The following is a 17,413-nucleotide window of genomic DNA, read 5'->3' on the forward strand; positions in this document are numbered from 1 at the left end:
TTGCTTTTCCCAAATACAATGTAGCCTACAGGTGTAAGTGACCTTTCATCAATCCAGTTGCAATGGATGAACTGTGATGAACTGCCCTACTTGTGATTGTTTAGAGATTTTAAAGGTTTTATAACAATGCTACATCTTCTTTGGCTATTCTACAATCTATTCACCTTTTCAGCACCAGTAGGCTACTTTCTGTGCAGCCGCACACACACACTCAGACATGCCAAACAAGCATACACAAAAGTTTCAAGAGTGGGGGATGGAGTAAAATATGGAGACAAATTGAAGTGTGATTTATTTTCGTGGAACGGATGTACAGGACTGAGCGGCGGTCATATTTTGTACCGCTATGCGGTACATCTAGTTTCAGTTCAGTTCATCTTTAACATCCTGTGTGCGCGTGTGTGTGTGTGTGTGTGTGGTTGAGGGCATGAACTGCTATCGTTAAAGGTTACATCAGTTGACGTACAGTACGTGTGTGTGCATGCGTGTGTTTGTACAGTATTACCCGGCAGACAATGCCACTGAGTCCAGTCACTCCAGAAGCTGCTGTCGGAGCAGTATTTGTGCACGTGGGACCGCATCCGAGCACAGCTCTGCTGTTTTGCCGGCAAGACCAGGGAGGTATCCTCAGTTACATTCACCATCTAATGGACACACAAACCAACACAAGTTTATAGAGGAACTATTAATGGGTATAAAACATGACGTCAACTAAATTAATTCATTCATTGAATAGGCTATACTGTAGATGGGAACATAAATTTAGTGCAAAATATGCATCACCAATAGGGCAATATTTTTATCTCTCAGTAACAGTCCGCCACAGACACAGTCTGATTTGATTTACTCATGTAGTCTGTTGGCATCACATGAGCACAAAACTCACAGTACAATCCATGCAAGTTGCGTTGTGTTTGGACGACAAGCTCACCGTCCATATCGTCCCATCCTGGTTGGTGTGCTCTGACATGACCTCATACTCCAGACAGTGGGGTGGGATGTGTCCCTCTGTAGGCCTCCACTCCAGCACCAGCTCCTCGCCCTCCTCAACGGCCTCCAGGGTCACGGACTCCACCAACCCCGGCTTCACTGCACACAGATGGACAAAGACAGCACCAAGGGGTCAGCTCAAGTCCACTAACACTGATCTCTTTATGAGGTCATTGTTTACTGTACATTGGCATGCATTTCTTCAGCAGTCGAGTCACTACTATCCAGTGACATACAAGTGAGCTATGGCACAAATGGGTTGTGTGGTTGAGAGCCATAAAAACTCACAATTTTGGCAATGCCAGCACATCAGAGTGTGGTGGCATTGGCAAAAACTGCAAAGAAAAAGACAAATTTAGTTGTGTTGTTTATTTAGATAAAATGAGCCTAGTCTTTACAATGCACCAGAGAAAGTGTGAGGAGAGGTTACCATAATTTTGGACTTGCATGTTGAAATAGGCTGGTCTGATAGGTCCCACGGGTGATGATCCATTCACACACACATTGAAGTCAGTGAACTCTTTGACTGTGTCTCGAGGGAACAGACAACCCTTTCGGTCGCCGCTTTGCGGAATATACTCTGGGCACTCTGCCACGGACTCCAAGCCACTGTGCCTGTTAGAACAGATTGCAGTCACTGAAGTTTGAAATACATTTGAGTTAAGTTGGTTTCAACACAAACTAAAATGTTTTTTTTATGTCTTTTAGACTTCACACCAATACGAGTGTATTAGCCATTGTCAGTCTTATTGGTATAGGTTCATTACAAGGTAAACTGATCCAACTCAACTACTCAGATTATATGGACAGTAGCCTGACCACCATCATATACAGGCACAACAAGACTCATCTTGTGAGTCTTTCATCAAATAAAGACACCTACAGTGGATAAACTCATTCACTGACATTATACAGATACAAGAACACAGAAAAGCAAACATGATCTAAGAATTTCATTTTTGTGAAACAGTTTTGGAGTTCATATGTAAACATGATTGTGACAGCATGTGATAATTTCAGACTTGCAATCACCTCACCAACCACCAACAAGAAAGGCAGGATATACTATGTATTTTAGGAACAGGTGATTAGCAATCAACATCTGCCCTAGAGTACCCTCTATCAGGCTATTGTGACAGCTCAGGAAACATGTGGTTTATGTTCGATGTGATGAGGTCACATCTTTTGTTCTTCTGAGAAATAACGGAATGGCCTTTGCTACTCGGCCAAGTCAGTAGCCGGTTTCCAAAAGATATATATTTAGGGTCTTAACAGCAGGCTTGAACTTGGCCTCTACTTCCTTTGTAGTAACATTGTGGAATGTGTGAGTGTGTGTTGTTTTTCTCTCTCTCTCTCTCTCTCTCTCTCTCGCTCTATAACATTGTGGAATGTATGTGTGTGGGTTGTTTTGTCTCTCTCTCTCTCTCTCTGTGTATAACATTGTGGAATGTATGTGTGTGTGAGTGTATAAGTATAGTGTATCCTTAATTTCCTTCTGGAAAAATAAAGTATCTCTATCTGTCTATCTTTAAGCAGTAGTGGTAACAATATCCTGAGGTAGTACACTCACATTTACTAATACTGAACAAGTGGTCTTGATGTTCTTCAGATCTTGTACAGCAATATACAGCTACAACTAGTTGTAGCCCTCATACTAGTAAAAGTATCCTTAGCACTAGCAGTCAGTTGCCCTATAGTTCTCAGGAGTCCTAGTAGCAGTCGGTGAACCTGATTAGTAGAAGTAGTTTTAGTAATAATATACTGGTTGTAGGAGATGTAGAAATAACAGCAGCCTATAGTAATGATCAGAAGTCCAAGTAGTAGTTAGCAGTTCTAGCAGTGGTAGTAGTAATATCCTGATGTTTGAACATTTGCTGCAGCAGCAGCTAACTGTGTGGATGTATGTGAGAGGCATGGCATTGTCAGGGCTGGGAGCTAACCAGTAGTAGAGGAAGTGCTTGGAGTGCGGGGGCTCGTCAGGTCCCCTGTCCCAGGTGCATTCCATGTACTCCTTCATGTGAAACACACAGCTGAAGTCCTGCACCCTACTGCCCACCGCACCTGCAAACACATAGACAGGGGACATGTCTAGACATTATTGTATTATAAAGAGCAATCATTAGTCTTTTACTACCTACTACTAGGAAGAGGAAGAGGTGAAGGAAAGGAAAATATCTTATCACAGAGCTGTTTTAGAGATAATGTTTGTAATAAAAAAAAAAAACAATAACATTCGACCTGTAGGCTTGTTTTTGCAGTATGTGCAGGTTTGAAAGGAGGAATGAGGGAGAAAGTGTTTACATAATGTGAACACGTCTCAATTGGGAAATTCTGGACTTCTGGAAGGATTTCAGGAGCTCTCTTCCTCACACTCTCTCACCCTCTCTCTGCATGTGTGTGTGTGTGTGCGTCCTTGGTTTCTCTGGAACTGCAGCATGTTGAAAACAGGAACCTACTTGACCGTCAACTGTTTGTCATGACATTGCAAGGATACACAGACATCCTCATACCCCACAAGCAGACACACAAACACACACACAAATGCTTGTTTGTCTTTGTGTGTGTGTGCATGCATATTTGACAAATAAACCTCCTTGCATCCTTGTATTTGGGTGTTGTGTGTCTTACAACCCGTCATTGTGCAGCATGTTAACCCACCCATCTATTATTCTGATTATGAGGCGGCCCATGAAACTTTAAAGTGGGTCATGGGTGGAGAAAAGCGCCACAATCACATGAAGGCTCACACACCAACCGAAGACCGTGAGATGACACAATTGCTCAGTCTGTCTCTCTCTCTCTCTCTCTCTCTCTCTCTCTCACACACACACACACGCATTTGCCGTGTCATGGAGTAAAAGCTGTTCTTACATTGCTACTGGGTGTCCGTCCTGGGGCTCAAAACTACATGGTGAATAGCCTGAAGGATGGGAACAGGGGCTGTTTGTCAGATCTTACCATGATCAAGAAAAACATACCTTGATAAAGATTTGCACAACCTATCTACTCATAATGACGTGTTCACCAAACAGCTATTCACCTGAACTACAGACATCCGGTTACGTAATGTGTTGCCTTACCCCAAAATCCATGTCAGATGCAGGAATGAGAACATTTTGCCCACAAGATTATTTACTAGCCTGGCTAGTGCCACCACTTCTCAATGAGATGTGGTCTGGGAACCAAACGTTCATTTTCTCGTATTTGAAAAAAATGCCCAGATCCGTTTATTGGGTGCCACGGATGTCTATCAAATGCGTCTGTGCATAGCTCATCATCGTCTTGCTTGTTATTCATCTACATACCAGCCAGGTGTGGAGGCCAGACCAGCTCCAAGGTGCTGCTGGAGCGCTCCACGCCACCTGTGCACTTCCCCCTCAGCATGGTGCGCAGCTTTACCTGCACGTCCCGCTCAAGGTCAAACTGGGCTCGCAAGCTCGTCCGGAAAGTTCTGACACCCTGGGAAAGAGAGAAAATTGTTTCTCATTCTCCATTTTGACAATTAGAAAATGTATCTGTTTATAATTGAATCTCTTTTCTTTGCTTTATAATTAAAAATGTTTGATTAGATTTACCATATTAAATGCTCAAATTAAATATTTTGGGACTGATTTGGTTGAGGTGGCCCTAATTCGCCTGGTTACCCTGCCATGAATGTAGCCTGGAAAATCCAGACCCTGGTAATCTAAAAAGATTAAGGGTCTGGCCACGAACAATGTAATGGCCCAACTCGAGGGGCGGCAATAAGCATGCATTTAAAAATCTCACTGCACACAATTGGATAACACTAGACCATGTTTACTCTGAATGATTTCGGACTTTGACGCAATTGGATAACACTACGACCAATGTGTACTGTCCTCCAACGTTGCAGCGCTGTCTTTATCAGTTTAGCTGGTTCCCCGGAATGCAAGGGGAAAAAGTAACGTGCATCATTGTTCATTGCCAGAGTGTCTCGCAGAGACAATTCCATTGTGCTCTCGCAAGAACTCTGGATTTCCAGGGTACCATGAATGTGAAATGTTTTAAGCAACTGGATGTTGCCTGTTGATAGACATTAGCGTTATTTGGTGTGTGCCTTATTTGCAGCTGAGCTAATCATACTGCCATATGGTCGGTCCCCAACCCAATACCCCTGGGCCGTGGACAGCATTCGCCCCCACGCGAGTAATGACAAGAGCTCTGGCCTGGTACATAAGGTGATAAGGTGCTCTGAAAGCATGGAATGGGTCAGATAATGTGCACATGATGCATTCCATACATGCACATACACTGCGCACACAGATACATGGTCTGTGTCTGTTTTTTGTCTGTGTTTCTTTTCTTTGTGCTTCGGCTTGTATGTATACCCTCTGGGTATTAAATGTTGGAAAATATATATAAAAAAAAAACAATAATAAATATAGCTGCAAGCAGCAATGAGGGGGCCAAGCAGAATAGGCCGGAGTAGCCACGGTGACAAGATAGAACTCAGCAGACACCCGGGATCAACAGGGCTGAAACAGGGCTGAGTATTGCCACCGCCTCCGCCAGCCAGCACCCCCCCCACCTAATCACCCCTGCCCGTCCCACCCCGTCCTGCCCTGCCCTTGCACGCACGCATTAGAATTAACTGGAGGGAACATGTTGTCATCAGTTTCACATCAAAAAATAAAAGATTGATAAAACACAAGCAACTACAGATCAAAATGCAATATTGCTAATCGCAGCACCCCCTACAGGTCAAAGGTCACCAAATTGTTTGAGCGTCCTCCTAATGGGGTCATGAAAATATGTAGTAAGTTTGGTTATGATACATGGCAGGGTTGCTGAGATATGAGCTCACTTCCTGTTTGGCGGCTTCGCCACCAATTTCAATTGGCTGTTACGGGCGAATGCTTTTGTCAATTGTTCCAGAGAGCAATATATTGATAGGTTATGGTCTGAAGATGGTCTGTGCCAATGTTGGTGAAGATCAGATGAAATTTGCGACCTGTGATAACTTTTTGATGTTTTTGATTAAATCTAACATGGCGGCCGAATCAATTACGATGACATCACAAGTTGGCCTGGGTCGGTCTAAGGACCTCCAACAGTATTACCAGACACCACTAGTACATTTTAATTCCAAACACAACAGCAGCTACAGGCCAAAAGGCATGTTTCTTAATTACAGCACCCCCTAGAGGTCAAAGGTCACCAGATTTATTGAGTGCCCCCCTGATTGGGTCCTGAGTCCATGCACCTAGTTTGGCTTTGATACATGCAAGGGTTGCTGAGATATGACCTCACTTCCTGTTTGGCGGCTTGACCGCAAATTTCGATTGGCTGTTACAGCCGAATGCTTCTGTCAATTGTTCCAGAAAGCAATGCACTGATAAGGCATGGTCTGAAGATGGTCTCTGCCAATTTTGGTGAGGATCCGCTGAAATTTGTGACCTGCGAAAACTTGTACGTGTTTTTGATTAAATCCAATATGGCGGCCGAATCAATTACGATGACATCACAAGTTGGCTTGGGTCGGCCTAAGGACCTTAAACAGTAGTAGCAGACACCACTAGTGCATTTTAATTCTAAGCACAACTGCTGCTACAGGCCAAAAGGCATGTTTCTTAATTACAGCGCCCCCTAGAGGTCAAAGGTCACCAGCTTTCTTGAGCGTCCCCCTGATTGGGTCCCGAGTCCATGGACTAAGTTTGGTTATGATAGATGAATGGGTTGCTGAGATATGAGCTCACTTCCTGTTTGGCGGCTTTGCTGCAAATTTCGATTGGCTGTTACGCGCGAACGGTTTTAGTTCCGAAGACAAAACACAATGCATTAATGAGGCATGGTCTGTAGATGATATCTGTGAAGTTTGGTGTCGTTCGGACAAAATTTGTGACCTCTGATACGTTTTAAGTGATTTTGATGAAATCCAAAATGGCGGAAAATCCATCATGGCGGAAAATGACGTCATAGGGCACGTTGAACTCGGCTTGGTCCAAGGATTCCAATGATACCTCATTTTTGACAATCGGGTTAACAGGTCAGAAGTTACATGCGTGAACGCAAGTCCAACTTTGGCCTGTTGGTGGCGCTAGAGCACGGGAGGTGCCGACATGAAACTTTGTGACATGAATCATGGGACTGTCCCTAATCAGTGTGCCAAATTTCACAACTTTTCACCAGACGGTTCTATGGGCTGCCATTGACTTCAATGGCGGAATAATAATAATAGGGAAGAAAACGTAGAAACACAATGGGGAAAAGGATGATTGTATGTTGTTTCCCAAATGCTTCAGTGTCTGACACAAAAAACAAGCTTGCAGAACTGGTGTCAAAATATGCAACTATCAAGCGCATCATTGTGCATGTTGGAGCAAATGACATCTACAGAGAACAGCTGTATGTCAAAGAAGATTTCAAGGAACTTTTCTCTGCCCTATATGAGCTTGGAATACAAATTTTCATCAGTGGCCCACTCCCAGCAGAGGGAAGCTTTGTATTTTCCAGACTATTCAGTTTAAACACCTGGCTCGCAAAAACATGCTTTTCAGTTGGGATGAATTTTATTGACAATTTTAACCTTTTTTGGAATCGCAGGGAATACTTCAGACCAAATAGCACAGAGCTGAGTTGGACTGGGGCCAAGATCTTAACCGAATACTATCACCTCTCTCTCCTGCACCCAACATTTTTTCTGCCAACCTTGAGCCGAGCCTCTGATAAGCGCTCAGTGGCCATACAGACAGAACAAGCGGATGACATCAACAACTCAGCTAAACCAAAACACTCTGCACAGGCTGAAACAGAGATATGCCCAACCTCCCCTGCTGTGGGGCCCTCTGATAACCACCCGCTAGCCTCCACTGAAATGCAGACCTTGGAGAAACATAAACAACCAGCTCAACAATGCCAAGCCATGTCCACTGGACAAGATAAGATGGGTGCTGCTAAAATGACTCAAAGTCAATCACTGGCGTCAAACTCCCTGGAATCTCAGCAAACAAATGGATGTGATGAGCATGAGGAGATAGCACCTATCAAAGCTGCTGAGAGGATATCAGAAAGGAAGGGTCATGTTGTAACACCAGTACCAATACCCCTCCCCACCTCCGTCGTCTCCTTGTCACCACAAAGACACAACAACATGGAATACACTACTGGAATACATGCTGAAAGCGGAGCATCTGCAACAAACTTCCCAGAACCTCAGCAGGCAGATGGAGACTCTGGATCAATTTTCAACCCCAACCTCCTTGATTTCCCATCACCACCCACACCCAATCACGTCCCCACCCAATCAAACTCCCCAGGCCACACAAACCCCCCTAATCTCCCATCCCCATCCCCACCCCTTCATCCCACCACCCACTCAAACTCCACAGGATCCCCTGAATACCCATCACCATCCCCACCCAAGCACATGATGTTCCCTGCAAGAATGGAGAGACTGCTACCAGTAGCCATGCAGAGTTTTACTAGCCCAAGATCATTAGCACCAAAGAAGCGAAGGGCACCTCCACCCCCTCGCCCTCCCCCTCCCCGTTTAGAAGGATCTCTTAAGCAGCAGCAACCTCTTAGTTCATTTTCTCAGCCGGCATATAGCATGGAATGTGCAGTGGAAAATACAGATGGCAGCAGCAGGGGACAATTATATGATGACTGTATTGCATGATATTCTCAGGGTCCCTGCAATATAAATGGTACTGACAGTAGTTTTGAGAACATGCCGGGACCCAGTAAGCCCATGACATTCTCTATTCCTGTATTGACAAGAAATAGAACACAAATGCATCGAGCTTATAGGGTAAACCAGTCCAATCTCCTACCCGTACCACATCAACCTCAGATTTCCCCCATGGATCATATTTCCCCAACACTTAAACTAACAAAACTAGCACTCCTAAATATCAGATCTCTTTCAAACAAATCATTCTTAATTCATGATCTAATTTGCACACACAACCTTGATTTTTTACTTTTAACTGAGACATGGTTAGATCAAGCAAACAGTGCTGCTACTCTCATCGAATCAGCTCCCCCAAACTTCAGTTTTTTGAGTGCTACCAGAGCAAATAAAAGAGGTGGGGGGATAGCCACAATTTTCAAGACGTCTTTTCAGTGCAATCAGTCGTCATTCGGTGACTTTACTTCATTTGAATATCTGTGTGCATGCATTAAGTCTTCTACTCAGATTTTATTACTGACAATTTACAGGCCTCCAAAACATTCAGCTAAAGTTTTTCTTGAAGAGCTAGGTGAACTGCTATCAGTTGTTTGCATAGAGTATGACTGTCTTATTATATCAGGGGATCTAAACTTGCATGTGGATAATCCTGAAAACAATTATGCCAAGGAATTCATTGCACTAATCGATACTTTCTCCCTAACACAGCATGTACAGGGGCCAACACACTCTCTCGGCCATACCCTCGACCTTGTTATCACAAAGGGTCTCGATGTCTCTACAGCTGTTAAAGACCTGGCCTTATCTGATCATTTTTGCGTGTTCTTTGATGTGTCTATGTCCCCACACACTCAAAACACAGCTATGATGGTAAAAAGGAGAATCATAAATGATCAGACAAGTGCTCTCTTTGAGCAAGCACTTTCACTAAAGTCAAGTCAACTGTCAGACTCTGAAGACTTATTTGATCACTTTAATGCAAAAATGGCAAACATTATGGATGACATTGCTCCATTACAATTCAAGAAAGTTAAGGACAAACAGAAAGCACCATGGAGGCAAAATCCAGCAGTTAAACTTCTAAAAAGAGAGTGTAGGAAGACTGAAAGAAAATGGCGTAAATACAAACTTCAGATCCACTATGAAATCCATAAAGAGATGCTCCGCACATATAACTCTGAAATATGCAAAGCAAGACAGTCTTTCTTTTCTAACATTATCAATAGAAGTTCAAATAACACTCGTATTCTATTTTCAACTGTTGATAAGTTAACAAATCCCCCCTCACAATTAGCGCCTGAACTTCTCTCAACTAATAAATGCAATGAGTTTTCATCTTTTTTTAAAGGTAAAATTGACAAAATCAGACTCAACATATCTGCTCAATTACAAATTCAACAACCTGAACTTCCAGCAACAAACAGAGGGAAACTAAACTTGATGTCAGAGTTCAGCTTGATAGACTACGAAACACTTGAAAAAACGGTACAGAATCTCAGCCCTTCCACATGTGTCTTAGACACTCTGCCTACCAATTTCTTCAAAACTGTTTTTCACCTCATAGCGGCGGATGTCCTTCAAATTGTAAATGTATCATTGCTGTCTGGCACTTTTCCTAAGTCACTGAAAACAGCTGTTGTAAAGCCACTTCTCAAGAAGAATAACCTGGATGCCTCCATGCTAAACAATTACAGGCCCATATCCAATCTACCTTTTATTGGCAAAATTATTGAAAAAGTAGTCTTTAATCAATTAACCACCTTCCTAACATCAAATGGGTATTTTGATTACTTTCAGTCTGGTTTTCGGGCAAATCACAGCACTGAAACAGCTCTCATTAAAGTTTCCAATGACATACGCCTCAACACAGATTCAGGTAAAACATCAGTCCTAGTGCTACTGGACCTTAGTGCAGCATTTGACACTGTTGATCACAATATTTTACTACACAGACTAGAACACTGGGTTGGATTTACAGGCATAGTTATCAGCTGGCTAAAATCATATCTACAAGAAAGGAGCTTCTTTGTTGCCATCGGAAACTGTACCTCAACACCAACGTCCTTGACCTGTGGTGTTCCCCAGGGGTCGATCTTGGGGCCACTATTATTCAACCTCTATATGCTCCCACTTGGACAAATCATTCAAAATAATTTGATTTCATATCATAGCTATGCAGATGACACACAAATTTACTTAGCTCTATCACCAAACAACTATGGTCCTCTTGAATCTATGTGTCAGTGTATAGAACAAATCAACACCTGGATGTCTCAAAATTTTCTTCAGCTGAACAAAGAAAAAACTGAAGTAATTATATTTGGTAAAAATGAGGAAAGACTTAGGGTTGCCACTCTCCTTGACACAAAAGGGTTGAAGGCAAAGGATACTGTTAAAAACCTTGGTGTATTAATTGACAGTGATCTAAATTTCAACAGCCACATGAAAGCGATAACTAAATCAGCTTTTTACCACCTCAAAAATATTGTCAAACTCAGAGGGCTGATGTCAAAACATGACTTAGAAAAACTCATTCATGCATTTATCTCCAGCAGGGTTGATTACTGCAATGGACTGTTCACAGGCCTTCCTAAAAAGACTATTAAACAGCTTCAGGTGATACAAAATGCAGCAGCTAGGACTCTAACAAAAACTAAAAGAACTGACCACATTACTCCAATTCTTAAGTCCTTGCACTGGCTTCCAGTAAGTCACAGAATTGACTTTAAAGCACTATTGCTTGTTTATAAATCAGTAAATGGAGCAGGACCTAAATACTTGTCAGACATGCTTCAGCAGTACACACCTTCTCGTCCTCTCAGGTCCCAGGTGAAAAACCTGCTAGTAAAACCTACAGTTAGAACTAAACATGGTGAAGCAGCTTTTAGCTGCTATGCGGCTCAGCTGTGGAACCAACTTTCGGATGACATTAAAAAGGCCCCAACTGTAGCCAGTTTTAAATCTAGACTTAAGACCAAACTGTTCTCAGACGCTTTCTGCTAACTGTGCCGAGTTACAAATTCTGAATCTGCCTCGATAATTATTCTACTTTGTCTTTTATTACTTTTTTTACTACTTTTGCCTTTGTTTTTGCTTACTAATTATTCTTTATTTTTAAATTATTTTACCTTGTGTTTTATGTTTTCCTTTTATTATGATCTTTACCTTTTAACTATTCTTTGACTATATTGCCCTTCTATGCTTTTATTTGTTATTATCGTTTGGTTTTGTTTATGTAAAGCACATTGAATGACCTCTGTGTATGAAATGTGCTATATAAATAAACTTGACTTGACTTGACTTGACACAATGGGTGCCTTCGCAGCTTCGCTGCTTGGCCCCCAAAAAAAGTTGGTGCAAGTGGCTTAGTGTCCAACCCTGTGAAGGTATGTATGGGAGAGTAACAATATGATGTTGTATGAGCCCCCATGTTCTTTAATCATACCTCAGCCATAACTCTTTGTTGTGACAGACTCAGCACTGATGATGGTAGATTTCAGCCACTGAAGTAACTTGTTCAACCCTCAGAGGCTCATGGCCAAAAGCAAACAAGTTATATCTTTGACTTGCAAAACGCTGACGGTACTGCGTATCCCGAACCAGCCCACCTGTCCCTCTAGAAGAGCATAAATATCACAGCTTTGTCTGGCTCAAGACCCACAACTTCTTAAACCGTAATCTAGCCACCACAACCAGAATAAAAATGTAGCTTGTCTGGGCTACTGTATATGGCAGTGAGACATGGATTCTATGGAGCGCAAGTCAGGAATCTGTGACTATATCAGACGGTATCAACGGGCTAGACCGCATTGCATCGTGTCCCATCGGGTCGACTCGAGCCAAGCCGATTGCTTCAAGTGCTGCTAATACAGTGGGAAGCGATGTACAGTAGATTTGGGCCAAGAAGCTGTTTTTCTTGTTTGGCAACATGCATGTGTGTGAACAGATTTAAACTTCAAATTTGTGTTTCTGTGTGTGTGTGTGTGTTCCTCTGATAATCATCATTGTGAATCATCTGTCTATCAATGTCATCATTCTACAGTATCATTGTCCATAATTGCAACCCCTGGGAAACCACCACAGTAAGTCATCTGCATTTAAATGTCATCTCTCTATCATAAATCTTGAGGGCTTGAGGGATGGAAAGCACACCATCATTGTGTCTCTTACCCTCCACTGATTTCTATAGGTGTTAAAGTACTCCAGCTGGTAGCGCACTGCACAATCGGTCACATTCTGCAGACTGGCCGGCGGGGACCACAGGATCATCAGCTGACCAAGCAGTCCCAGGTCAGACACAGTGACGTTGTCAGGAGGCTCCACTGAAGTTACTAAGGGACAGAGAGGGATATTAACACACATTATACAAATACACACACTCACACCCACCAAAGTTGTTTTTTTTAGGTTGGGTGTGCTACAGGTGAAAATAAATCCTTCTGAACCAAACCCCCTCCTGGGCACTCCTCACCATCCAACCTCTCAAATCACACACACTCTCCAACCTCTGAAATCGTACACACTCCCTGTATGTGAGAAGCTTTTCCTGTGTGTGTGTGTGTGTGTGTGTGTGTGTGTGTTGGTGTGAGCAATTAGTGTTTGGCATTTACCTTTTGCGTGACACATCCAGGTGTATGTCGTAATCACCACCAGGACGACTGAGGATACCTTCATGACTGAGAGTGCAATTGTGCCCCTGCGGAGCCCAACACAAAGAGATCACGCTCAGTACCATGAGGACATACTGTACCATCACACTCAATAAAAAAATAAATAGATAATCTGCCTCAGAGCATGGAAATCGGACAGAAATATGCAACCACCGCCAATTCACGTCTGCCAAACCCATTCGATCAGCATTTTAGTTGTTTGAGCAATGCTCATTTTGCATATCACATCATGCTGAACATGTATCAAGTGGTTAAAAGAGATGTATTCAGCCCATTGACATTAGTTATGTAGGCAAGTCATATAATCATAATATTTTAACTATTACAGATTTCAAGAGATGTTTTTTTTTTTTTTTCAAATCGGAAAATGAAAACTCAAGCAAACTTGTCTCACAGCTTAGATGGGAAAAAAAACAACAATACAAGAGCCTATGTAACACTTCAGTTTAGGATCAATTGAGACAAATCACTTACATTCCAATTACCTTGGCAGATCATACTTTACAGAAAATGGTCATAACAACAACAGCCTATTACTGCAGAGTAACATCAAGATCATTTAGATAAGGAAGGAACAAGTAAATTACTTTTTTATTTTTTTAAATGGCAGAGAAGAGATGGGCTTACCTTTACAGTGGGCAGCTGGGTATTCAGTCTGGGTGACTACAGACCCCTGGCTGTGCTTGCGTCTTGAATGGGCTGGAGACAGAGTCTCACCCTTATGAGACATGCAGCTCCCTCTACTGTCAAAAAAAAAAAAAAGACGAGTGCGAGACGGTGCCAATAGCTAGAGCTGGAGCGAGCTGGGTTCAGTTGAGTTCTGGCTTGAGTGTTGGTAGAGACTCTCAAATGGCAAAAACCTGGGGCTCAGATACAATGTGCCTATTTATAACCTCCCTCAATGAGGTGATGTGACCCCTTTAAGGCATGTTAGCAGAACAGTCATTACAAAAAGACATGAAACATGATGAAATTCCAATTGTCTTTTGATGCTAATATATCAATCTGTTTCATCTGACAAAGAAATTCTGTGTAACAACAAACAGATATGTCATACTTCAACATTAGAACTTGGGTATGCAGACGAAGCTGCGGCCCTTCCAGCCACAGGATGACTACATTTCTAGGAAACTGTTAATAGGCGTGTTTATCTTCATGCAGATCTGACTTGATGTGATGCATGCTGGGTTGAACACAATATCTACTTCATGTGTCTGTGTGAATGTGTGTCCCTCCAGTGATAATTATTCATGGTCAATCAAAATGAATAGCACAAATCTCCTAGTTTTCATCCTCATTAAATACTGTAGGCAAACAGGTGCCCTTCATTAAAGGAAAATTCTGGTATTTAGCATTTTGAGTCCCTTTTCTGGTTTGTTTTGGATGAGTGGTGGACACCGAAATTTTGACGATTGGTCCTGTCTCGACTTTTCTGACTCGTTTTGAATCGCCTTTGACTAGTCAGAGTGGCTGCCTACAAGCATGCTCAAACACGTCCTAAAACAACCCTTAACGTTAGTTTTCAAAACTGTGCAACTCATCGAGTGGTTAGTCAGTTAGTGATTATGTTAACAAAATACAATGTTTTATTATCAAAATACTACAAAAGTGACAAAGGTAAATAAAATAATTGATAAAAATGCTATCAAGAGTTATTTCTTTTCTTGATATAACACATCCCCTCCCCCACCCCCCATGTTTAAAAAAAAAAAAAAAAGTGACATCAGAGGAAGTGATTTCGTGGCTGTTGTGTCAAATCTGAGATAAATAAAAAGAAAGTACTCCAGGAAAGCCTTTCGTCATATTCAGGGGAAATAAGTTCAAGGCTCACCTGGGTCACACTGAGGACATTGCAAGTCAGGTCCTTTTACCTGAACAGAAGCACTGGCAAAGAAAACAGGAAGGTAGAAAGAACCCAGATTTCACAGCCATGAGTGAGAGTTAATGGAAAGAGAGCTGCTACAGCATTTGGATATTTTAGATCACATGAATCTCAACAGCAGACCTAGTCTTATATTAATAATTCTGCATAATAAACATGTGCTGTTTAGTTTAAATCTGCCCAAGAAAAGTCCAGTGTAGTTGCACTGTAAAAGGGCTAGCATAGCATCTATGGTCAGTTAGGGCCAAAGCATTCTAAATATTTATTTTGGCTATTTTGAGTTTCCCTACACTTAAACATTTTTTTATTTGTGATAATCCTTTCATCATTCATTATGTTATGCCAATGGTCACAGTAGTTATTTCACAAATGGGAGATGAAATTGGAAATAAATCTGAAACTGTACACTGATTATTTTTACAAACTGAACTTAACCCTAAATCTAAGCCTTTTTCTATTAGTTAATGGGTCTATGCCTATGTGCTATAACAATGATGACTTTTGGCCTCAATCAGCATAAGACTGGGTGGCCCATGTAACAACGCATGTAAGCAAACCGACAGCTTAATAATGAGGTTATGTGAACTTGTCATAGGACCCAATCGTGCGAGGTGGAGCAAAGCACGACGCAAGGCTCATCTTACACTCAATAAAGTGAGGATTTTTTCGTCATGCGTTTCACTTTTATTAAACCTTGCACCCAGGAGTGTGGTAATTAACAACATAAGGTTTGGTCTGGCGCATGATGTAACGTCGTCACGAGATGTAAGCAGCTACCCTTCTACAGGATAAATATCCTTAGGATTTTTATTCAGTCATTCGAACATTATTGGGGTTGTTTTTTTCAGGCTATGTTTTCGATGGTAACCCCTTGTCAGTCAATAGTGAAAGTAATTAACTGTGTAGAACTGTTTTGTAGTTGCCTATGAGACCACGGTTAAGTTAGTTTCACTTTGCCTATGAGTTCAAATAATAGGTGAGTGCAGGTGCATGTAGGCAACATGTCATCTCCCTCTCCTCCAGTCGATGACATGTTGCTGTCACCCTGCTCAACAGTCACCGAGCTGCAGGAGAGGAGGAACAAAACATCCTCCCTCCAGGACTTGTACTGGGACCTAAGCGGGCAGATCACCAAAGACTCCACATATCCTGCACACACACTCTTTAACTTCCTCCCCTCTGGCAGGCGCTACTAGCCTAGAAATCTAGACACGCCCCTAGCGGCAGCCAGGGCTAGTCTAGCAACTCTCTGTTGGCTTGTGAGCTCCAGAAATCGAAACTTAAATCAGGACATTGAAATCGTGTATAGAGTCGTTTGGTGGGCTTAACATAATGATTGATGGCAGTGTTGCAACGGTTTGGCTTGAATTCCCTGCTACTTGAAAACAAATATCCTATTGTGTCCTATTGCGTGCAGAGGGAATTTGAAAGACAACCGATTATCCCGCCCCTCGGACTGAGCACTGCGAACGGTGAGTGCCCAGACCATACATTTTAATGTGGGTCTGGCTCGCCAGGCTAAGGCACTACAGATCCCTGCACACAAAAACAACCAGACAGAACAGCTCTTTTCCCACTGCCGTCACTCTCCTGAACTGCAGATAACTGGGGTCATCCCCACTTTGGCCATTCACCTACACATTACATACTTTATAATTCCAATATGCATCTTGCACACTACATTTGCACTATTACTTTGCACTACGTCCCACTCATAGACAGTAAAAGAAATGGACGAACAGACTCCGTTGTTTTCAATGGGAGGGCACTAACGCAAATTGAACGTTATTTCAGTTGGCTTGACATCGTACTGCGCAGACTCACACTTAACTTTGTGACATCGAACTGAATCTTGTAACACGTATGATAGATGGTTCACACAGAAATTCTTCTCACACTTCCTTCACCTTCAAAGTCATCAAAGTTAAACATTTATTTATGTATTATGACCGCCGCTACTTTTACGCGACTTTTTTTTCCCCCGTCATCTACTTCCTGAATTTTTGGTCAACGATACCCGGGACACCGAACCACATGAAATTTGGTGGGTATGTACCCCACTAGACTTTTACGGAAAAATTTCGTTTCGTCCCCGGGGGCCACTCCCCGCCCCGTGCTGGGCCCCCCGAACCACAAAAAAAGCATTTTTTCCTAAATAACTACCTGAACCGTGGCACTGAGGATGAAGAATCTTTTATGGTATGTTGGTTTCAAGGGCCC

General features: G+C 42.4%; 1 protein-coding gene across 1 annotated transcript in view; it reads right to left on the reverse strand.

Moving 5' to 3' along the window:
• Positions 1-17,413, reverse strand: part of il13ra2 (interleukin 13 receptor, alpha 2) — a 61,117-nt gene that overhangs the window by 13,845 nt on the left and 29,859 nt on the right. Inside the window, exons 2-9 of the mRNA XM_042091960.1 lie at positions 13,939-14,054; positions 13,252-13,337; positions 12,812-12,972; positions 4,296-4,449; positions 2,931-3,051; positions 1,421-1,605; positions 932-1,089; positions 506-644 (exon numbers count right to left, since the gene is read on the reverse strand). Coding sequence (XP_041947894.1) covers positions 506-644; positions 932-1,089; positions 1,421-1,605; positions 2,931-3,051; positions 4,296-4,449; positions 12,812-12,972; positions 13,252-13,315 — 982 coding nt within the window. The 5' untranslated portion in view covers positions 13,316-13,337; positions 13,939-14,054. The remainder of the gene's footprint in view (positions 1-505; positions 645-931; positions 1,090-1,420; positions 1,606-2,930; positions 3,052-4,295; positions 4,450-12,811; positions 12,973-13,251; positions 13,338-13,938; positions 14,055-17,413) is intronic.

The sequence above is a fragment of the Alosa sapidissima genome, chromosome 5 (assembly GCF_018492685.1).
Source record: "Alosa sapidissima isolate fAloSap1 chromosome 5, fAloSap1.pri, whole genome shotgun sequence".
Lineage (NCBI taxonomy): Eukaryota > Metazoa > Chordata > Actinopteri > Clupeiformes > Clupeidae > Alosa > Alosa sapidissima.